The sequence below is a fragment of the Mirounga angustirostris genome, unplaced genomic scaffold (genome assembly GCF_029215605.1).
Source record: "Mirounga angustirostris isolate CCGP_5_RB_7025 unplaced genomic scaffold, mMirAng1.0.hap1 SCAF_14, whole genome shotgun sequence".
NCBI lineage: Eukaryota > Metazoa > Chordata > Mammalia > Carnivora > Phocidae > Mirounga > Mirounga angustirostris.
In genome coordinates, this window is record NW_026991722.1 from 69,403,370 (window position 1) to 69,426,627 (window position 23,258).

General features: G+C 53.3%; 1 protein-coding gene and 1 pseudogene across 1 annotated transcript in view; both read left to right on the top strand.

Moving 5' to 3' along the window:
• Positions 1-23,258, top strand: part of TMEM132D (transmembrane protein 132D) — a 547,655-nt gene that overhangs the window by 445,688 nt on the left and 78,709 nt on the right. The window contains exon 5 of the mRNA XM_045886451.2: positions 11,938-12,081. Coding sequence (XP_045742407.2) covers positions 11,938-12,081 — 144 coding nt within the window. The remainder of the gene's footprint in view (positions 1-11,937; positions 12,082-23,258) is intronic.
• LOC123853308 (U6 spliceosomal RNA) lies at positions 3,084-3,183 on the top strand (annotated as a pseudogene).

The following is a 23,258-nucleotide window of genomic DNA, read 5'->3' on the forward strand; positions in this document are numbered from 1 at the left end:
CTGGCTTGTCCAGGAGTGGACGCGGCCAGTGAGAATAACATGCAATCCACATCGCCCTTGAAAACTCCTCAGACCGCTCAAAAAACACAATCTCTAAGCCTCAAAACCTCCGTTTTTCCTTCAGCGTTGAAACAGGTTATCGCTCCTTGGTTGAGCACCATGTGAGGTGGCTGGCTCATGCTTGGGGATCCTGTGTGCGAACAATACACCCTGACTGCTCAAGTTCCTATCAGCGCTGTAAGATGCTCCCCTGTGGGTGGTGTGGGCTCCTGCCAGCCCCCATGCTCTCCCTCCAGGACAGAGCCCGGGGTCACGGGAGCGCATGGTGGTGATGTGTCCCGGCCTCTCCCCTTCCGTTGCTCGCTGCTTCTCTCCTTCCCCCTCCCCCTTTGCTTTTTCCTCTTACCAAGAACATACTGAATTCCTGTAAGTCACCGCATGTTTTAGGATACTGCTAATAATAACCACCCTCACTGAAAAACTGGTAATGCCAAGCACTGCTTGAACACTTGGCATGCCGCAGCGTACCCGCTGCCCCTCACAACAACTGTCCGAGGAAGATGCTATTCAGAACCCCGCTTTCCAGATGAGGAAAACGGCGGACAAGAGTTTAAGTAACTCATAGAGTCACATGACTGGGGAGTAGCAAAGCTGGGGTTTGCGCCCAGGCAGCCTGAGTCCAGAGCCTTGTGGGGACCCAGGAGCAGGCTCCGACCAGATGCCATTTAGATCTTTTAAGACAAGGAAAGTTGGCCCCAAGGGGGTGCATAACGTGCCCAAGGTCACCTCGCCGTGCCCAGCGGGGGCTCGTGCTGTTCGGGCTGGACTCCCCTGCCAGCCCCTGCTTCCGGGGTGCTAGGCACGGCTGGGAGAAATCCTGAGCTCAGGTGGAGTGGAGAGTCGTCACGATGCCAACACGTGTGTTCTTCCACCTGCCACTGCCTCACATGCGCCGTCCTCACTTGCAGCTGCTGACTCGGGCGTGTTTACAGTCCCCATTGTAGCGACGTGGAGACCGACACGGTGCAGTCCCCAGTTTGCCTGCAGTCGCGGGCCGAGTAGGTATGGAGAGTCGGGTTCCACGTCACGCCGTCTGGCTCAGAGCCAGCGTTCCTCACTCTGGACTCTGCTGCCTCCACATCGTAGGTGATACCTCCTCTAAACCAGAAACAGTAACACTGATGATTTCCACCTGGAGGCATTAAGAAAGATGTAGCTTTTGAGTTGGGCCTTGAGCTTATTACCTTGGGATCATTTTTAATAGGAAGCTCCACTGGTATAAAAAACTACAATGTAAGAAATTTATTTATACTTTGTTTCGAAGGGTACATGTACCTCGTACAGCCAGCCGGCTCTGGCCCCACGATGCCCTGTGCTCAATAGAAATCAAGGATTTCCCTCCTGCTTCTGCATTTTAAAAATTTCTCCCATCCTTCGGTGCGTGTATTTATTAAAACAAGCCCTGAATCTGGTAAAGGGAAAGCAGAAGAAGAGGTGATCAGTAACGCCTGGACACAGAAATAGGAGGAGGAACTAGGACGGAGTCCTAGGACACAATTCAGCCCGGTTCTCTGGTTGCCCGCCCCCTCCCCGCCAGGGGACATTTGGCGAAGCCCGGAGGAGACATTTTCCGTTGTCACAGCGGGAAGGAGGCCATTATTGGAGGCCCACTCATCTAGTGGGCTGAGTCCGGGGATACGGCTAAATATATAAAGTGTGCACAATAGCCTGATAACAAGGAATTATCTGGCCCCAAACATCGGTAGCCTGGGGGCTGAGGAACCACTCCGCGGTGAACTACATTTGTGTGGGTATCAGAGATCCATTATCAGTTTTCAGCTTCTAGATTCAACCTTTGTACAAAGCATGGGGGGCTTCATTATATTTCAAGACGCAATGTCGATGTTATCAACCTTAAGAGCATAAAAGTATCCACTAGGAAGGAGAAACGTTGGAAGGTCAGGGTGGCCGGAAGAACGGACGGGAGTCGGAGCGGGCTTGTATGGTGCGTGGGGGTTTGCGTGCGTGTGGCTGCACCAGGGTTCTGGGAGCCGACGGGACTCGGCTCGGGGGCTTCTGCTGGGGCGGGGAGTCCCCTCAAAGGCTTCCTTGTGGACACATCTGGGGGGTGGGCGCCGGATTTCAGCCGTGGCCGTGGACCAGACCACCTGCGCTGGCCCCTCCGTGTGTCTGGACTTCTGTGCACCTTGGTGGCCGAGTTCCGCGAGCAAGCATTGCCGGGGAGAGAACCCGGTGGAAGCTAGATCAGCTTCTGTGGCCGAGCCCCCCAAGGGACACATTCTCGACGGCAGGCGTGGGTCCCCGGGGCCCCCAGAGCTCCTGCCACTGCCCGGGAGGAGCGTCCAAGCCTCTGCAGACCCAACCCCTCAGGAACCAACACATTATCTCCTGATTAGGGGTGTGTGTGCTTAAGTTATAAATAAAGCCAATGGGGGAACCAAAACAGGAATCTAATTATACTGGTTGAGAAAGGAGAGAGAGAGAGAGACAGGAGATTTCAGCTGTCGTGCCAGAAAACCAGAGAATGGCTGAGCCGGCTGAATCAAAAAGGGTAGCGGATCGTGTTGTTGAGATGGATGAAAAGCTTTCCTAATAGTTAGATGAATCAAAAGTGGTTGCCCGAGGGGAACAAAATCGGGATAAGGAATGGGGATCAGGATGGCCTTTCGCGGCATTTTATGATAAACCTTCTCACATACGTGGTATTTTATCAATGAGGTTGCTTGACCTTGATAAAAATTTTTAATTCACATAGAAAAGAATAAGCACCATGCATCTGGCTCATTATCAACAGCTTCCAGGAGACAGCCTGCCCAGCGGAAGGCATGCGCCGTCGCCAGCCTCGTGTGGGCTCGGCCGTGTGGCATCTCGCTGCTTCCCTGTGGGTGGAAGGATAATTTTATTTTACCTGGTATCTCTGCTAACATGCAGTAATTCTCCGTACTATGCCACAGCCATGAAGCTGAGGGGCTGATGCACTTCAAAAACAGAGTGGTTTTAAATTCATTTGCAGTGCAGGCCAAATTGACTGATGCTCCCCACTTGCTAAAAGCAGCTCACAGGTGCTCACTTCAGCAGCACGGAGACTAAAATTGGAACGACACAGAGAAGATTAGCCTGGCCTTCGTGCAAGGATGACACACCAATTTGTTCCATATTTTTAAAAAATACAAATAAAGGTAAAATAAAAGAAGCACCCAGGCTATTTATAGTGATGCAGCATTATGGCTAATCGGATGTGGTATTTCTGGGGTCCTGTACTAGCTCTTCTGTTTCATGGGGCATGAGTGAGAAACTGCAGCCCATCATCCACTAAGTGTTTGCTGTTGACCGGGGGCACAGGCTGAAATAACAGAGCTTGAACAAACAAGCAAAAGACAAGGACAGGATGACGAGTCATTATTGTATTCACCAGGTTATTGATCTTTGTTGGGAAATGCATTGAAAAGACTTAGGAAATTAAGCACGGTTGAGAAATCACAATGAGGAAGAGAGAAGCTGCGGAGATGTTCGGTTTCCGCACCGAGTTAGGCTGGGTCTGTGCAAGCTCATTACAACAGAAACCAGGAGAAGGAGGGCCAGCCATGCAGCACGTGGAGGAAATGTTGCTGGCTTCTCATACCTGAGTGGTCTGTTTTGGCATGGGGCATATGACTCAGAATTTAGTGAATATTTTCATTGTTTGGAAACTGAAGTGGGGAAGTGTTAGGTATTAGTCAGGCTAGATTAGGTCAGAGTGCAGTAACAAGCAGCTCTAAAAGTCTCATTGCCTTAAGACAAAGAAAGCGTATTTATTACTCTTGCTGCATGTGCTCTGTGGCTCAGTAGGAAGCTCTTCTCCGTACCGTGACCCAGGGTAACCCGGCTGGCAGAGGCTCTACCGTCTTGTGGCTGCACCATCTGGAACATGCAACCTCAGTCAGCAGGGCAGCTGATGAGAAAGAATGGGAATTGTGCATCCAAGCTTTATTCCCCCAACCCAGAAGTGACAGACAGCACCGACCTTCACATGGCTCTGACTTCGAGGGGCCTGGAAAATATGTTGGTGCAAATGGCATATTTTTTCTGAGCCTTTCTTTCTCTTCCATAAACTGGAACCCACCCACACAGCACACCCATCAGCATCCGGACTGATCGGCCGGGCGTATCTTCTGACTGATCAGTAGTCATGCTATAACACGTGCTTTAGGATTCCCCCCGACCCCAGTTTAAATATCAGCTTTGAGTATGATATCATTTGACAGGAGGAAAAAACATCACTTTTATACTGGATGTGAGCCTCTGTCTTTAACTGTGCGGAATACCGTTTTAATATGAAAACTGAATTCTTGCATCTTATGTCCCGTTGACATTTGATGTCCTAGAATTGTGTCTGCGGTGGACAGAGAATCGTAAGGTGCTACTTCTTTGTGTTGTTGGAGGTGGGGTCAAGAGCAGAGAGTAAATGATGCCGATATTATAAAATTTTAATTACGGAGAATTAATCGACTTAGCAGAATATGTCTTTTTTGTACTTAAACACCAGGAAGATAGCAGAGCGTGTCGTGTTGATAGAGGTTGTGGAAAACTCCAATTTGTAGCTGCCCAAAAGGTATTCTATGTTCTTACAGTCCCTTGCTGTGTAAATCTCGTGTTCTCTAAGTAAACTCCAAAAATCTGCTTTATTCAGAGAAGGAAGAGAACAGAGTGTCCCTGAGGGATTAGGATTGTGATTTCGTCTCTGCCAATTAGATGTGCGCATGTGATGCTTTCTCTCCAGGGTGGGGAAGAGGGAGTATGTGGGGTTTGGGGAGCAGCAGAAAGGGTCTAAAACAATCTGCCCGACTTCCCAGCCTCCTAATCAGGGACAGAAGCAGCGATCATGGCAGGCCCACTGAGTAGTTCCAGACCCTGATCTTGGGAGGTCAGCCAGACTCCGCTTCTTCAACCCGTCAACAATGCCGAGTCCTCCGCAAATCCCTTCCTGCTGAAATGAGCAAGAGCGGATTCTGTTGTCTGCAGCTAAGATCCTTGACTCACGCGGAATCTCTCAAAACCAAAAGGAGTAAATATGTGAGAAATGGGGCTCATATTCTATACAACAAATATATTAGCCAATACGGGAAGTTGCAGAGGTATCAAGAGGGGAGTAATGATGTTGCCAGTCGTAGGTAGATCTAGCACGTGCCTGCTCCCAGAGCCTTGCAATGTAGCCCCCCAGGTGGTGTGCATCCTGTCCCTGTGGTTCCTCGATGCAACACCTGTCAGTTCTTCATTCCCTGAGGACCGGGTGGGCTGCTGGTGGAGCGCCTGATACAGTCTTGCTACGGGAGGTTAGCAGACAAGAGAAGAAGCATTGCTTCTGAAACCTGCGGTTTGAATTACTGTAAACTCTGGCCACAGGTCTCCATGCAAACAAGAATGCCAAGGCGTGTTCCTTTTTTAGGAAGTAAGCACAATACTTGTCCCAGACTTTATCAGAGGGCGTTCTCTCCTGACATGTGAGGACTTTATAACCACCCAAGTCCATTGTTGGAGCTGCTGCCCCCCCTCCCTGACCTGGCCCATCTCCAGTCACATTTCCCCCTGGGGCTTCTCTGATGTCCTGGGAGCCCTGCCAGGGGTGGCCTTGACACCCCCGGGGAAATGCATGCTTCCAGCCTGCAGTCGGACAATTCTGGGAGGCCAGCCCCCTGGAGTCGCTAGCTCCCTGGGTCCCTGCTGCAGGCTGGACACCACCACCTCCCATGGGCATTTTCCACCTTCCCGCTCCTCATCCGCCACCTCTCACCGCTTGCAAATAAATTAACACCACCTAGAGCCAGTCCCAGGCTCTGTTTTCGGGGAGATTCAGACTAATGCAATATCCAATTTGCAAGTTGGCCAACTGAGGTTGATAATTGTTCAGAAATACTAAGTCTGCATCTCAATGAGAATTGGAAGGAAACCCAAAGAGTTTGACCACCTTCCTGGTCATCTTTATTAATTAGGGTTCCTTGTAAGCTAAACACATTGATTCTGGTTAAGTTTGGGTTTTGTTTTTTTTTTAAACTACTTTTGAGGTATGGTTGACATATATAAGCTGTGCATGTTTAATGCATATAACTCAGTGAGTCTGGGGATAAGTTTATACCCCCGTGAAAATAGCACCATGATCGAGGCCACCTGACAAAATTTCCCTTACTATAATTATTGTATGTGTGTGTTGAGAACACTTAACCCTCTAAAAAGGAGTTTAGTGAAAGAATATGGGCTGTCTCAGAGAACGGATGGCCCAGAGAAAAGGCAGGAACCAGGCCCTTCGCGGAAATGCAGGTAACAGGGAAATGACAGGTTTCCAGGCGCTGCTGATGGGGAATGAGATCCGAACACCTGTGGCTCCTGCCTGCTTCCCTCGAATGGAATTCCCATGGGGGGGCGGGGCAGAGCAAGAGGCTGACCGTGTGGCCTAGGGGATGCCCCCCGGCTTCCGGGGGGGGAGAGGGTTGCTGTGTCTGTCCGTCCCAAGGAGAAGGGAAACCTTCCCCAAAGGATAATGATGTGCTGTTATGGAGAAGGGGTTGGGCAGGCAAAAACAGAAGCTTCCACCCCAGGGACTCAGAATAAACAATGTTATAAGGAGATCTGCCTCAGTATTGCCCTGAAGTCCTGTCTGGGGGCGAACTTGTCCCCTTTCTCATGCCTTGGTTAGCGGCGCCTGTAGGAAATGCTTCCTTCGTGTGCATCTAAGTAAAGCAAGTTGCCAGTTAATTCTACTTCCCCTCCCTCGGAATGCCCGTCTTCCCGTTTCCTCTCGCAGGGAGTTTGGGGTGTGACACTCTGGGCGTGGAGGTGAGGGACGGGGCCGCGGGCCGCTGTACCCCGGGGACTCTCACAGATGCAGGGCCCGCACCAGCTTTTCCCGCATGGCGGGGAAGAGTGGCCGTGCCCCCCGGGCGCCGCCACGTTTGTTTGATGGCACGTTTGCCCTTGTCTGCCCCCCTCTGGAGGGATGCGCCAAGCCTACCTGGAAGCTCTTGTTAGGAGGGAGCAGTGCTGCCGTGAACACCGTTCTTGCTGTTACTCCTTCCGACCTTCCTCATCTAGTTCGACACGCGGCCCCGGCTCAGAGCCTCGCATGAAAATGGCACGTGATCTCCCAAGGGGCCACGGTCATAGTGAAGGCAAAAAAATCGTTTTCTCCCCCCTCCTGAGGGACAAGAAGCTATTTGATTTGCTGGTTTCAGCCCAAGACCCAAGAAACAGGAGGGCCTCTTGCTGGCGCGTCGTATCAGACGGGACAGTGGTTATCTGAAGGCGAAAGGTTTAAATAAGCAAGATCTTAGCCGTGTTTCCTCTGCTGGGCGTTTGGAGGAAGCGTCCAGGATTGGTGTTGGGACACATCCAGCCGGCGTCCAGGTCCCTCCCCTCGGTTCCTGGGGCCACCGTAAGAAAGTACCACGAACGTGGCGGCTCTTGGGGAGAGTCCTTCCTTATCTCTTCCAGCTTCGGTGGCTGTTGGCATCCTAGATGTTCCTCGTCTTACAGGAGCATCACCCCGATCCCCGCCTGTGCCTTCACAGAGCCACCTTTGGGGGCGGGGGTGGGCTCTGTCTGTGCCTTCTTATCTCATAAAGACACCAGTCATTAGGGGAGGGCCACCCTCATCCAGGACGACCTCGTCTGAACTTAACTCATCATAGCTGCAAAGCTCCTCTTCCCGATTGAGGTCACATCCTGAGGTTCTGAGTGGACGTGGATGTTGGGGGGACGCTGTCCACTCTGGGGCACCTGTCACCGACACCTGAGGCACCGGCCATTGTCATAAACTCTCCAACGCTGTTGACTCACCGAAACCCAGGCAGACACAGGAGGTGGGCACTGTGTTATCCTCATTCCATCATTGAAGCTAATTAGGCACCAAGAGTCCGGTGAGCCATCCGAGGTCACCCATTGGGCAGTGTCAGAGGCTGGATTCACACCCAGCACTCCAGCAACAGATTCTCTGCCCTTGACCCTAACGTGATGCTGGGCCACGTGGCTTTTAGCCGCATGTTTTCACCGTGGGGGTACAAGATACAGCCCCAAATCCAGGATCATCTGTGCTTGGCAACAGGAAGGGAAAACACAAAAGAACCTTCAGAATCTGCTTTTTTCACAGACTTTTTTGGAAGCCTCACCAAGTGACTTCCATTTATATCTCATGGACGAGAACTCTGTCACAAATGAAGGACAGCCCCCCACAAAATGCAGTAATTTTAGCTGGGCATCTTGCAGCCTCAAACAAAATTGGGGTTTCGCTAGGAGGGCAGAAAGGCAGGTGGCCATCAGGTGGGTGACAAACCATCTCTAACACACAGATCAACCTCTGGGTGTGGTTTAGAAGGCCCCCAGTGTGATGTTTATCTGCCTCCATCACCTTCCTCCCCTCCGTGTTAAAGTTAATTTGGAAGGGTGATCGTGAATCAGTGACTATGTTCATGAAGCAGGAAATCAGGATGCTGGAAGGCATGAGGAAATTAAACAAACAAACCCTCTAATTCTGGTTCCAATCCATCAGACCTCCGGATGAGACATCATTCCTCAGTTTTATTCCTCAATCCTCCGCCCCATGCACGTCCCTTACACCCCAGCGCGGCACAGTGCCCTGGACCACCGTCCGTCAGGAGCATCCTTGGAAAGCAGGGGAGTTTGCTTTGCCCACACACGCAGCAGGCTGGATGTGCTGGGGATGGTCGGCCCCGGGAGCGGCTCTCAGGAGGAGCTGTATAAATAACCCAGCTCACTCGCCCCTCCGTGGAACTATTTTTAGGTGTGTATTTTAGGTAATTTCCCTGCAAGGGAATGGGTGATAATGTATCTCCACCCATGGAAATATATAACACACATGGTGTATTTTGCAGCTCGGCTCAGTCCCTGCAGGACCAGCTCCAGCTGCCCACTGCGGTAACTGGTGGAGGCTCGCACGCCTTCCTGGCTGCCTCTTCCCGACTCCCCTACGGACACTTCCTGAACCCCCCCTACTAGGCCTCCCTGCCCTTGAATCCCTTCCTCGACTCTGTTTCTAGAGGGGATCCAAGCTAAGATGGGAGCTGTCATTTTTCGGGCAAAATCAGGACACTCATTGTTTCCTTACAATAGATCATGAGCTGAATCCCAGGAGAGTATCTGTGGCCTCTTACGAGGCCCCAAAGCATGGTCACCTTCTCCCCTTTTTGCCTCCTCCTGGCCTCTGGAGAGCCTGGAGTTCTGTGGAGCTGTGGGGCACCCAGGGAGTCCTCTCTGCATGGAGCATGGGGCTGCCAGTGAGGACTGAGACGGTGCGTTCTCAAGACCTCCCTGCCTTGCTTTCCTCGCTCTGAGGGGCTGGGATGAGGGCGACCCATGGCGGTAAGGCAGCTGAGCTTTCCGGGGTTTGATGGGGTCAGATCATCAGCGCAGCTGTGTGTCACATCTCAACCCAAACCAAGGCGAAGCGGGGCCCTCCCACCACCTCTCGCCTGGAGACGCGCCATTCACCTCCCGGGGAAAGCAGAGCTACACCAGAGAGAGGGCTCATGCCGTCGAAGAACCGGGAATGTGCAGAGAAGGCAGGGGCGGCCTGACAACTCCGTCCCCAATCCCCACGAGGTCTTGTAGGCAGAGCGATGCGTCCGGCCAGAGGCGCCCCCGACATCTGGACCGCACCTGCTCACCAGTGAGTCTGGGGTTGGTCCTCGCTGTGCCACCTTGAATGCATGGGCGCTTTAAAGGCCTTTTGGGTTTTATTGTTGGATGCTGCTTATTGTTCCACCAGGCACGTGCAAAATCATTTTCCTCTTCCTGAAGCTGGTGTCCAAAGTCATAATGCCGTGCTCCTGCTCTGTTCTTTCCTTTGAGATGAGCCAGTTTGGGCCAGAGAGTTAAGCAGTGTTTTCCCACTTCTTCCCACAGTGTGAATGGTTCTCCTGGATCTCTACCCTTTCAGTAGGAACGTAGACACAGGTTCTCCCCCGCCCCCCACCCCCAGAGGCGGCGGGAAGTAGCACCACATTCTGACTTCATCCCTTCGTTCTTTTAGTATGCTTGCGCCCAAAATAAAAGCACATCAGTCTGGGAACTCGGCGGGGGGCGGCGGGGAACAAGCACATAATCAATGGGCATTTAGAAGCTTTTGCATATTGAGACAGTATAAGGCATGGTCTTTGAAATTCAGGAACATTCCAAACTGCGGTCTTTCTTTCAGAATTAAATAATAAAAAAAAAAAAACATATATATAGTTGCACATTCAAATCTAAACCAAATGAGCTAATTATAAGATGAACGAGTCCTATAAAGGAAAAATAAGATCTTACGTAAGAAATATAAAGTTAACATAAGGAAAAGAGTTATGCAATGTTAGGATGATACATTTCCATCCCTTCCTCTGGCATGCTCCTAAATGGGAATTTGCGACTTCACATGAAAATCAAATTAGCAAGAATCTGTGCAGGCCTGGCCCTAAGAGAGACGGGTCTCCTAGCATCCATCCAGGCGTCTCACTTCCTATCACCGAGGGTAGGCCAGACAAGGTTGGACCTACAGAAGAAACTCCACGTTCACCCCGACACAGCCCCCCTCTCGGGGACACCACTGGCCCGCAGTTAACAGCATTGAGCAAGAATGCCATGGGCAAGAATTCGGGAGGCTAGTTGTACAGGGGCTGTGGGTTATATGGGGACTTTGATCTTTGTGTGACTGGGGGAGACAGTCCCTGCAGAGGGGAATGAGACCCACTTCCAGTTCTTGGGGCTCAGTTTTCTCCATCTGAGAAATGGGCTCCTATGATCTCCCGGGGCCCTGTAGGAGGAACGGAAGAAGGAAGCGGTGCGCTGGGGACAGGTGCAGAATGAGGGCCGCCGCTCAGTGTCTGGGACATGCAGCCTGAGGCCCTGCGTCCATGCGCAGGACTAAGAGCCGGAGACCAGGGAGGCAGGCCTGTGGGTTCCAGTGCTTCGGTCGAGTCCTTAGCCACACGTCCTGCAGATAATGACTCGCTCGCTGCGGCTAGCCCTGTGCCAGGCACTGGGGAGCAGAAGGCAGGCCAGCCCCACGGAGCTTACAGCCTGGAAGAGAGGGATTGCCAACCGAATAATTCTAAGACAGCAATGGTGTCGGATGCCCCAGAGGAGATTCTGTGCTTGTGTGTCCTGGGCTCTGAGGGGTCTGGAAGCAAATAACGAGGGCAAGCGGGGACATCCCTGGGGACACCTTGAGCTGAGCGACAGAGGAAGCATTGAGCAGGCAAATGCATGTTCGGGTGAGCATGTGTGGTGTGTCTATGTGGCACGTCTCTGGCTCGTCAGGGGCTAAGCCTGTCACTGGAACCATAGCGGCATATTCCAGACGCACACAGAGGCCGGGACCCGATAAGGGCCTGGAACAGGGACAGGAAGTGAACGACAGCCAGCGCGACAGAGTTCCGAGGGTGAGGGTCCCCACCTCCGCGTGCACCCTACATGCCGGACAGGCCGTGGGTGATGCTGATCTCAGCTGTTTTTAGGGCAGCTTGCTCCTCTGGCCAACAGCTCACGGCTGAAGGTGGCATCACTTTGTGTGAGGTCAGACGGATTGGAATAGCTAACACATGGACTCAGCAGCAGGACTTCCTGGGTTCAAATCCCACCTTCACCGTTGCCAGGCTATGTGACCTCGGGCAAGTTACACAACCTCTCTGTGCCATCTGCAAAATGGAGAGAGTGCTGAGCCTGTTGGTCTGGTCTGGGAAGGAACACGTCCACTCGTGTGAAGCTCCTCGAACAGCTCCTGGCGGGTGGAGAGCCTGGCCAGACTCGGCATGAATCACGAATTTGCTCCCGCTCCTCCCCATCCTGTTCTCCTGAGTCCGGGCGGTGCGGATGCTGGGGTCCCTTGTGGGGAGGCGGGGAGGCCGTCGCACAGGGGGAGGTGTGTGACCCCAAGGTGTGTCTGTCTTCCAGGAGGCGGAGATCCTGAACACCGCCATCCTCACGGGGAAGACGGTGGCCGTTCCGGTCAAGGTGGTGTCGGTGGAGGAGGACGGCGCCGTGACAGATCTGCTGACGTCCGTGGAGTGCCGGTCGTCCGACGAAGACGTCATCAAGGCAAGTGGACGCCTCCCGGCCCCGCCCCGGGAGTCCGTGGCCGTGACCGCTGCGGGTCCTGGGGCCCCTCCCAGCCCATCCCGGTGGTGCCCCCGCTGGTGTCCCGAGACCCTCCCCTGATCGGGATGCAGAACCACTCGGGAGGCTGAGCCAGGTCTGCCACGCTCCTGACCTTTCGTGTTTGCCAAGTGCCTGGGGCCTCGTCCCAGCCCCTGGGAAGGGCGGGGAGGGCTGCAGGGGCCGGGAAGGGGGGCCAGACACAGTCTGGCGAGTGTGTGGCCGTGCCCTGGAGGCTTGCCTAGCGGGGAGAGTGTGTGCAGAGTCAGTGCGGGGGCCGAGCGTGCACTTAGTCACCCGCCCTGCGACTGACAGCCCTGGCCGAGGGAGGAAAAGAAGACTGGTCCCCACTCCCCCCGGCCAACCCAGGCCTGCTCTGCAGCTGGGGGGCCGTGGGGGGCAGCCCTTCATGTACATTCCCTGGACCCCTTCTTTCCTGGCCTCTTCTCTCTCCTTATAATGGGATGCACAGATGAGGCGAAGCCGAGGCGTGCGGGGACAGCGTCGGCGGGGGCGCTCGGCCGGGCACCTTGCAGCACCGCCCTCAGCGGGGGACGGCCTTGTCACGCTGCCACCGCCTGGCGCCTCCTCGGAACCTGGGGACGGCGGGAGGGTTGGAGGTGCGCGCGACCCCTTCCCTCTGGGTCCCAGCAGCAGTCCGAGCTCGGTCACCCTGCTGGTGCTGGACGGGAGCTGCTAAGCCCTCTGCCCTGCCGGGAACTCCAGGGAGCGTGTCCACCCCCAGAAAGCAGTGGACAGACGCCGACTGAGTCCCCACTAGGTGTTAGGTCCTCCACGACGGCAGGACCACAGAGGCACGGCCCCTGTCCTGCGGTTGGCTGGGGAGAAGGCAGAGGTGGGAAGGAAGGCCGGCATCGTGACGCACCCCTCGCCCCTGTTCCAGAATCCCCTCTGCGGGGCGTGCAGGGCAGGCCGGGCCTCCCCAGGGCACACACCAGTATCTTGGCTCACCCTTGATCTCTCTCTCCCCGCACATGCGGTCCTCCAGCAAATCTGTTGGCAGTGCCTTCCAAGCGTGTCCCGGACCCGACCCTCCTCCAGGGCGTCCTGCCAGCCCCCAGCCCGCACTCCTGTCTCTCTCCCAGCCCCGGGCAGCGACCTCCCCGCGGGCTTCCCAGTGGCCTCCTCTCGCCCGTAGTCTGTTCTCAGTGCGGCAGCAAGAGGGATCAAAATGTCAGGCTGACGCTGTCCCTCCTCGGCTCGCAAACGCCCACACGATTCCCTCCCGTCTCGGAGGAGAAGCCAGAGTGATTGCGGGGACACTGAGTCCTGCCCACCTGCCCACCTGCCTGATCTCCGACCTCACTCTTGTTACGTTCCCGCTCGTTCTCTCGGTCCCAGCCACACCAGAGCCTTTGCCTTTCCTCTGACGATTCAGGCACCCGGGCCCTCTGCTCCGAACCCCCTTCCCTGCAGGGCTGTGGGGTCCCTCGCTTCCCCTTCTCCCCAGCCTGTCCTGGGCAGTGTTGGTAAAGTTGTCCCACCGTCTTCCCCAGCCCCGCTCGGTTTTTATCCATTATATTTATTCATGTAAGTTATATGTGTGCAATATATATTCCTGTATTTTCACATATATATTTTTATTTTATTTGGTTTATTGTCTGTCTCATGGGGATATAGGCTCTGGGAGGGCAGGGCTGTTTGGTTCTCTTCCTTCGCCGCTGTGCCCCGTCACCTACAACCCTGGGCAGAGAGTACCCGCTCAACAAATGTGTGGTGAATGAATGAGTGAACAGTGCAGTAATCAAGATGAGAAAGCGTGTCGTTGAATCGCGAAAGCCTTCTTGTGGACATACTCACACCAAGACACTGAGGATGGGTCTGCCCGCGGTCGGCCAGATGACACACAACATGGAAACGCACTGCAGGCCGAGGGGACGGCGGGAACGAGGGTGGGGAGACGCGTTCTTGTAACAGGAGAGACTGCGGGTTCCTGTGAAGGATGTTCGAGCGTGTTCTCACCAGCCTCCATTTGCCCTCCTTCTAATAGCAATGATGTTTTCTCCAGAAAATTCCTCTATGTTTGGCACTTAATCTGTGCGACATAAACAGTGCCTTGTCCACCCCAGCTTCTGATGGCTGGGTGACCCAGGGTGGCCACAAAGCACTGTGTCCCTCTAGATGCCGTCATTGGCTCCGGGAGAGACCGGGTCCCAATCCCAGCCACGGAGGCGCCATCTGGAGAGTCAGGCTTTAAGTCTTATAAAAGAAGGGGTCCCCCTCCTTTTGTTCTGGTTGCTAACCCCCCTTGACAAGACCTCCTGCGGTTACCAGATGGTACCACCTCCAGAAAGGGACCGACAGATAAGCCGGAGCCACTCTGCGGGGAAGCCATGTCCTCACCACAGCACCCGAGAGCCCAAGTCCCTCCAGACCACGCCGGACTTTCCCTGGACGTCCCTGGGAACGGATTCCTTTTGTGCAGAGCAGTCTGGGCTAGGCCTGTAACACCAGTCAGCAAAGAAGTCCACACTTCTAGCTATGCCCTAGGGAGTCCAGATTGACTCCAGTGATCCCGGGACTCACAGAATCACCTGCAGAAACATGGGAGCTCGAGCACATGCACCTGCAGCCCCACAGATGGACACGCAGCCTGAAAGTCAGACCCCACAGCCCACTCGGCTGTCTCTGTGCAGCTCCTGGGATCACAGGTGCTGGGAGACTCCCTGGTATTTATAATACTTCGGTGTCTTCCAGACACCTTTCAGACAGAAAGCCCAGGGGTCCTTGGAGAAGAACCACATCCCCCTGAATGGGCTCCTGGAAAGCCTCTGACGGCATGGTCTGCTTTAAAGCTCCAGTCTTTTCATTTTTATTTGCTCTTTCTTCCTTTCCAACCAGAGGCGGGATAAGCCTGTGTGTTCTGCCCCATCCGTATCGAAACCTCCTCACAGGAAATCCACTGGAAGAGGCATTCTCACTGAAGGCGTGTTACCTTATGCTTCCCAGGGAGGCCGGGTCTTCAAAAGGCAACGATCCCTAATGGATGCATTTCGGATGTCAGCAGTAATACCCGTTGTGACTCTTAGGGGTTGGAAAGAACAGGAAATCCCACCCACACCGACTTCAGTTTAAAAAAAAAAAATCAAAAAATGTTGTTGGCTGATGTAATTGAAAAGTCCAGAGTCAGGAGTCTCCTGAAGGAGAACTTCAAAAGACATCATGAGAACATTCTTTCTCTGCCCCTCCTCTCCCTCTGACTCTCTATATCTCTCTGTCTCTTTATCTCTGTCAGTGTCTCTCTATATCTCTCTGTCTCTGTCTTTCTATTTCTCACTGTATCTCTCCCTGTCTTTCTCTCTCTCTCTGTCTCTGTCTCTCTCTGTCTTATCTGTCTCTCTGTATCTCTCTGTCTCTGTGTCTCTGTCTTTCTGTTTTCTCTCTGTATCTCTCCCTGTTTCTGTCTCTCTGTCTCTGTCTCTACCTCTGTCTCTCTTTCTGTCTCTGTCTCTCTAGCTCTGTCTCTATCTCTCTCTGTCTCTCTGTGTCTCTGTCTATCTTTCTCTTTCTCTCTCTCTGTCTATCTCTGTCTTTGTCTATCTCTGTCTCTCTCTGTCTCTGTCTCTCTGTGTCTCTTTGTGTCTGTCTCTACCTCTCTGTCTCTGTCTCTCTCTGTTTCTCTCTCTCTGTTTCTCTCTGTCTGTCTCTGTCTCTCTGTCTCTCTACCTCTCTCTGTCTCTGTCTCTCTGTCTCTCTGTTTCTCTGTCTCTCTCTGTCTCTGTCTCTCTGTATCTCTGCATCTCTCTGTCTCTGTCTCTCTGTGTCTCTGTCTCTGTCTCTGTCTCTCTGTCTCTGTCCTCAGCCCCCGCCTGCAGACAGAGCTGCTTCTGGCTTCTCTGCTCACAGGCTGCCCCATGGGAGGAGAGGGTCCCTGGGGCCTGGCTGGAACCCCACAGGAAGGAAAGCAGACCTGCCAGGCCAGTCCTGGGACCGGCTCTGTTGGGGACCTATTCAGGGGCCCCCTGGCCCCCGAGCCCAGCGCCGCAGCCCCAGCACCCTGACCCCTGAGTGCCCAAAGCCTCATCACCCAAGCACATGATCTGCAGAGGCGAGGCGGGCAGGGGGGTGGGCTTTGGAGATGCTCGGACCGGAGAGCTTTGGGGGTGAGGGAGTCGCAGGAACGGCCAGAGTGGTGCCGCGGGCGCTGCCCCTCACAAGCATGGGAGAGGGACGGCCCGGCAGGGGTGTCACCCAAGACGCTCTGGTCCCGGGCGCTCGCCGGCAGCTCCTACAAAGACTGGCACCCACCCCGTGCCGCCGCCGTGCCCCGACTGTCCCCCAGGCTGTCCCAGCTGGACCCGGTGAGCCTGCCTCCCCACTGTGCGGTGCCCCCCAGCTCAGGGCCCAGCAGACACACCAGCTGGGAGCTGACAGGCTCTCCCAAGGCTGGTCCCCGCAGAAGGGAGCCGCCGGCCTCTAAGGGGACGCAGGGAGATGCGGGTTGGGCTGTGTAGACGAGCGGGAGGCGGGGAGAGGGCAGGCTCCCTGGTGCAGCGCTGGGTGTGCGTCTGCCGGTCGGCTGCTCCCGGTGGGGCCACGGAACAGAGGGAGCCGTGGGAGCGCACGGAGCCGTCACGGGCGGGGGGGGCGTTCGTCCTGTCGTCACCCCCAGGCTGTGGTCCTGCTCCTCGGGCCAGCTTGGTGGCTTCTCCCCAGGAGTTCAGCCAAATGGCCGTGTAAATAGCCCTCGAAGGAACGGGCGTTAGTAGGGATTAAGGCTCCTCACAGTCCCCGCTGCCCCCTCTGAGGACCTGGGTCCCCTGCAGGGGGGGACGAGCCGGGGAGAAGCAGCTCAGCCGCGGAACCCTGTCACCTGCCGGGTAGGGGCGTGAAGCCTCCAGCGCCCTGCTGTGGGGGACACACCTGTGTGGGTGAACTGAGCCCTCTGAGGCTCCGGGGCCCAGCGGGACCTCCCAGCTCAGCCCTTCTTCAACCCGCCTGGTCAGCAAGGAAGTCCCCACATCAGGACATTAGGAATCTGTAGCTGCTGAGTGGGGTGAACCCCTCAGGGAGGTGCTGGGGATGCATCCGAAGGTGGGGCAGGAGAGGAAGGAAGGAAGACAGCCTGGGGGCGGCGGCGGGGCTTTCCTCAGCTACTGCTTCTTTTATCCTCTGTTTGGACACCGAATAACGGTGTTCCTTGCCTGAAACTGACTTCCTAAGGCCAGAGTTCATTATCGCTTGATTGAGAACCGATGTTCGGGTTTATGGGCAACAACACTTCTCTTCCCCATACACAGGCCCAACTCCTAAATTCCAGCCATTTTCCTCTGTGTCTGTCAGTTTTTAAACATAAAGCGTCCTTTCAGCATTGCTGGGGGGCCCTTGACTCCCACTACAGGTTACAGTTGGTAGCCGTGTTACCCCAATAATAGAAATGGCGTTTGACTGTGTATTGGGCGCTCCTTACAGAGCAGACCAGCGTCCACGTCTTTGATCCTCGCAACAATGCCATGCAATAAGTAGCAATAAGTATTATTTTTTTTTTTCTGCATAAGAAAATTGAGACAATGAGGGCGCCTGGGTGGCTCAGTTGGTTAAGCAACTGCCTTCGGCTCAGGTCATGATCCTGGAGTCCCGGGATCGAGTCCCGCATCGGGCTCCCTGCTCGGCGGGGGGTCTGCTTCTCCCTCTGACCTTCCTCCTTCTCATGCTCTCTGTCTCTCATTCTCTCTCTCAAATAAATAAATAAAATGTTTAAAAAAAAAAGAGTTTCATGGGATGCCTGGGTGGCTCAGTTGGTTGGGCGACTGCCTTCGGCTCAGGTCATGATCCTGGAGTCCCGGGATCGAGTCCCGCATCGGGCTCCCTGCTCGGCAGGGCGTCTGCTTCTCCCTCTGACCCTCCTCCCTCTCATGCTCTCTGTCTCTCATTCTCTCTCTCTCAAATAAAAAAAAAAAAAAAAAAAAAAAATCTTAAAAAAAAAAAAGAAAAAATTGAGACAATGAGAGGCTTTTTTTTTTTTTTTTCTTTTTAACTGACTGAGCCACCCAGGCGCCCTGTTTTTTTTTTTTTTTTCCTTTTATTTGTGACAAAATACACATGACATAAAATGCACTGTCTTAACCACTGCTAAGCATACAGGTTGGGGTGTTAGGAGCATTCACAGCTTGTCCATCGCCTCCAGCACTCCGGTCATCCTGCAGAACTGAAGCTCTGTCCCCACTAAACACAAGCCCCCATGCCCCTGCCCCTCAGCCCCTGCTGGCCTCCCTTCTTCGGTCTGCCTCCGTGAATGTACGTCCTCTGGTGGGTCCGAGGAATAGAGCCGTGGGGTATCTGTCCTTCGGTGGCTGTCTCCTCTCACTCAGCATGCTGTCCTCCAGGTTCATCCGTGGTGTGGCAGGTGTCAGAATCCCCTTCCTTGTTAGGGCCGAATCATGCCCCCGCATGGACAGCCCACACTTGGTCCCTGCATCATCCATCAGTGGACCCTTGGGCTGCTTCCGTCTTCTGGCTGTTGCGCATCATGCCGCTCCGCACATGCGGAATTCTGACACGTCTGCAGAAACCAAGATGCGTGGTCCCCGGGTCCAAGTCCCGTTCCATTTTTGCCTCCATCCCTCATCCGCCAGGACGGGGTTTGGTGCACGATGCCTGCCGTGCGAACGGATCGGGAATTCGCATGCGTGCATTATTGCCCACGGCTGTACATGGCTGAGTTGAGTGGCACTGAGCGGGGCGGGACGGCCGCAGAGCCAGATGCGCTCACCATCCACCTCCTACATCTCTGCTCAGGGACTCCACGCAGGCCTTTCCTCCATGGGCGATGACTCACAGGGCGTTTGGAGACCCTGTGCTCCCGGCCAGAAATAACTCCTCCACGGATGGTTGCAGTCCTTCTAGCAAAATTTCATGCTGTTGGATCGAGCATTAACGTCTACCTGCAATGCTTTGTTAAAGGAAATACACTTCTGGGAGAAACGGCATGCATCGATTCCTGGACATTTCTGTCCAAATGCTCTTGCTTAGATCACGTTCCTCTTTGGGAGGCAAAATCAGGACAAGCAGAGATTCTGTCTGCTGGGGAAATTGGGCAAAATGGGTCAGAGGTGGAAGCCAACCTTGCTCTCCACCCTGGGTGAGCCCAGAGCGGCATCAGCAAATGTCCATCACGGCGCCAGCCCCGTGGGACACGTCCTCAGTAGAATTCAGCACGTGTCTCTATTGCGTTCAGACATCGGCGCAGGAATCCCTTGCAACACCACCAATCGTGGGCATAAGAGATAAAACCTCAAGCGTCTGCCTTCGGCTCAGGTTGTGATCCCAGGGTCTCAGGATCAAGCCCCCACATCGGGATCCCTGCTTCTCCCTCTCCCTCTGCAGCTCCCCCTGCTTGTGCAAGCACATGCTCTCTCTCTCTCTCTCTCAAATAAATAAAATCTTTAAAAAAAAAAAAGGCAAAAGTTCTTTGTCACCTCAGACCTAGAAGGAACCACATTCCTCCCCATACAACGCCCACTTGCATAGAATTGACATAAAGGATCCTGGAGCACATAGACCAAGGATCACAAGCCCAGTCGAATATGAGATCCAGGCGACGACAAATGTGTGAAGCGATAGGGGGCGGTGGGGTCTGCAGCACATGCCCCTTGGGGACGGGCAGCCGCTGTGGCGTCCTAGCTGGCTGTCGCCACACGGGAACGGCATGCAGGGCACTTGAGGGTGTGGGCTCTGTGCCAAGCTGCCTGCATTTAAATTCTGGCTCTGTTACCTAGAGATGAGAACCAGGGCTAGATGCTTCGTCTCTCTGTTCCTCGGTTTCTTCTATGGTGACATCCCCACGGCTGATTTGATTCTGCATTGTGCCGGGAAGTGAATCTTACATTCTGATCACTCGTGTATTCGCCTTGTAAGTAGGACTCTGCCTGTAGCCAAATCGTGAACCTCGAGAATGTCTGCACAGGTTCTTCCCAGGCTGCGCTTGGAGCTGGTGGAGCGGGGCCACGCTTCGGAGGGAAAGTGGACCTTCCACAAGCCTCCTCACTGGTATTCTCACCCCCTGCTTCCTCCGGGGCTCGGCTCAGATGCCCCCCTCCTCCCTGGCCTCCATCCCCTCCTCTGCCTTATTTTTATTCGTGGAACGTATCCCCATGATCTTACTGCATTTTTCCTCGTTCCTTTGTTCACTGTCCGCCTCTCCGAGGACAAGGGCTTGCTGGTTGGGTCACTGCTGGTCTCCCAGCCCCTGGAGCAGCACCTGCCATCTCGTGGGCTCTCTGCCAATAGCTGTGCAGAAGAAAGGGTCTTAGGAAGTTGCACAGGGAACCTGGGTGAAGAGCATCCTCTCTCTGGGTCATCACAGAGAGGATTCTGGTATCAGAGAGAAACTTCTGCTCGGTAGGAAAAAAATCAGTAAACAACCCAGAGCACCATTCTCCTATTTGGGTGAGGAGATGCCCTTTTACTTACTGTATGGTGGGATTTCCCTGGACCTTCATCCAAAAAAGCGAAAGCATCCCAAGGACGGTGGGCCGAACTCCCTCCAGGCCCCAGGAGGGATGATGGACACTGAGTTGATGGATAGTATTTAGAACGGTATGAAAACGGCTCTGTTGATCCAGTTCAGAGTATGATATGTTGAGAAGGCTGTAGAGAGAACATTCCAGATGGGAAGGCCAGAAACAGGGGTGAGGCGAGCAGGAAAGGGATCCAGCCTGATTGCTACTCCATGCTTTCCATTTCCTGCATGAATGAAGAAGTGTGACGGTTAATTGGGATTCTCTACATGAGAACAGGAAGCCTTGGGGTGAGCATCCCTTTTGCAGACATGGGTAGGCAATTAGACTCAGCAGGAGGACTGAGCACCAGCCATTACTTCCAAGTCTTCAAAGATTAAAATGACAGAAGTGAGACGTTAGAAGTCAAAGGATACATTCATGGCCAAAAGGGTTTCAATTTAGAAGATTTTCGAGAGTCATTTTCACTATGGGTGAATTTGGCCTTTCTGTAGGAAGATGTGACCGTCCTGGGCTTGGACCGTCCATATCCTAAGTTATCTATGCGTCAGCACCACTGAAGGATTTGGAAAAATTCTATACTGGAGACATGTCTGTTGCATTTCTGTAAGTCCGGACTGAACGGAAGGCCCGGCATGTGGTAGTTATTTGCTGAGTGAATGAATGAATGGAAAAACAAACCTAGATTTGTATTTAAATATTGAGAGACATCTGGTGAGGTACAAGGTATCACACCCCCCGTTTCCCTTCCGTGGTATTTCTGGTTTAGTGGACTTTGTTAGCACACATAAGTTGTGTTTGATGGGCTACTTCAGTAAAGTGGGGTTTTGGAGGTATTGGTTGCTCAGGTGCGTCAGCTGGACACACCTGGATGCATCAGCTGGACTCGTCAGACGCACACCGGGACCCAGACACCTGCTAGGAACCACAGGTTGCTGAATGGGCACCACGTGGTGGCGGCAGCCCAAATTGCAGGCATAGTACCTTCTGGGAGTCTTAACAGTCCTGTGAGGCGGAGCTTTGCTGATTCCCCTCCATTTCTGGGGTGGAAGTTACTTATTTGACTTGTAGGTCTGTGACCACAAACACACTGTTACATGAAGAAGGAAAACATATTTACAACAGGTGCATTAAGGCATGAGATATAGGCCATAAGTCATTCTAAACCCTCTAACTCAGCAGTCAGGCAGTTACACACTGTGTATCATATACCGAATGCGTGCAATTGGCACAAAGCTGTTGTATTGTTTGTTTGTTTGTTTTTTAAACCCAGAGCTAGAACGGTAGTGTTTTGCCTGATGATTTAGGAGTCCAACCTCCATCGGTGCTAAACCGAGGCAGGCAGACGTCAGCTGGACCATCCCATTTTGAAAGGATCTGGGCTTCCCCCACACCTGCTGTGAAATAAACCCCTGACGTAGATCAGAAACTCTCATTACTGAAGGGGGTGTTGGATAATTAGTACCAACCCAGTAGCATCCCCTTGCCTTCTGCGTCTGCAGAGGTAAATGGATAGGGGGGGAAAGGTGGCAAAAATATACACGTAAAACCCAAAATTAGAGGTTATACTTCTCCAAAAGGGATTTTTTTTTAATTTTCAGAGTCCTACCAGAGTTCCTGTCTCACAAGAGCTTGATGTAGAGTCTTGACTTTAATTTTAGGGTGAGTTACAGAAGCTTCTGCTGTCTTTCCCCCAAGGGGAAGAAGGTCTTTGATTCAAGAAGAGAGAGAAGAAAAGTACCAGGAGGTATAGTGCGTGTTTGTGACCAAAAGGAAAACCAAGCTCAGGGCCTTACCCAGTAGAGCTGATGGGCCATATTTCCCACGCTGGAGGCGGTGGGCTTCGTCCATGAGATAATCAGCCTGGTCCCAAATCCCAAGTCCAGACCATCCAACCTCTGAGCAGCACTTCTCGGGGTACCTTCACCCGGATGGAGGCCCAGAGATCTATTCCAGAGAAGCCTCTCCAGCAGGCTTAGACACGGGTCATGTACAACTGCAGGATACAGGGGAGCCCGGCCTGGGGTCACAGCCAGCCACCTCCTCCATGGAAATGGTCTTTTTAAAAAACAGATGAAGACTTTAGAGACCCAAAGTTCAGAAGATATTATGGAGTCTTCCATATAGAATGCAAAATTAAAACCATACTAGGATGTTTGTAACCAGTCCAACAAAGAGTCTTTTATTTTTTTTTTAAGATTTTATTTATTTATTTGATACAGAGAGAGAGACAGCGAGAGCAGGGGGAGTGGGAGTGGGAGAGGGAGAAGCAGGCTTCCCGCCGAGCAGGGAGCCCGATATGGGGCTCGATCCCAGGACCCTGGGATCACGACCTGAGCCGAAGGCAGACGCTCGACCGACTGAGCCACCCAGGCGCCCCCTAGTCTTAAGTATAAACATAAATTACTCAACAAATATTTACTGAATTTCTGACACATGCAGGGCACTGTTGAGGTGCTGTAGATTGAGCCATGAACAAATCAAAGTTCATGACAAGAAAGATAGGAAATCCTATTAAATAATTATAGGAGATACACATGCCATGTCTTATATCCTATTTGGTCATAAATATAACTTCATAAATTTTTTCTTCATAGAGGAGGAAAATAGATATTTTCATATAGCTTCAAATGTAGATAG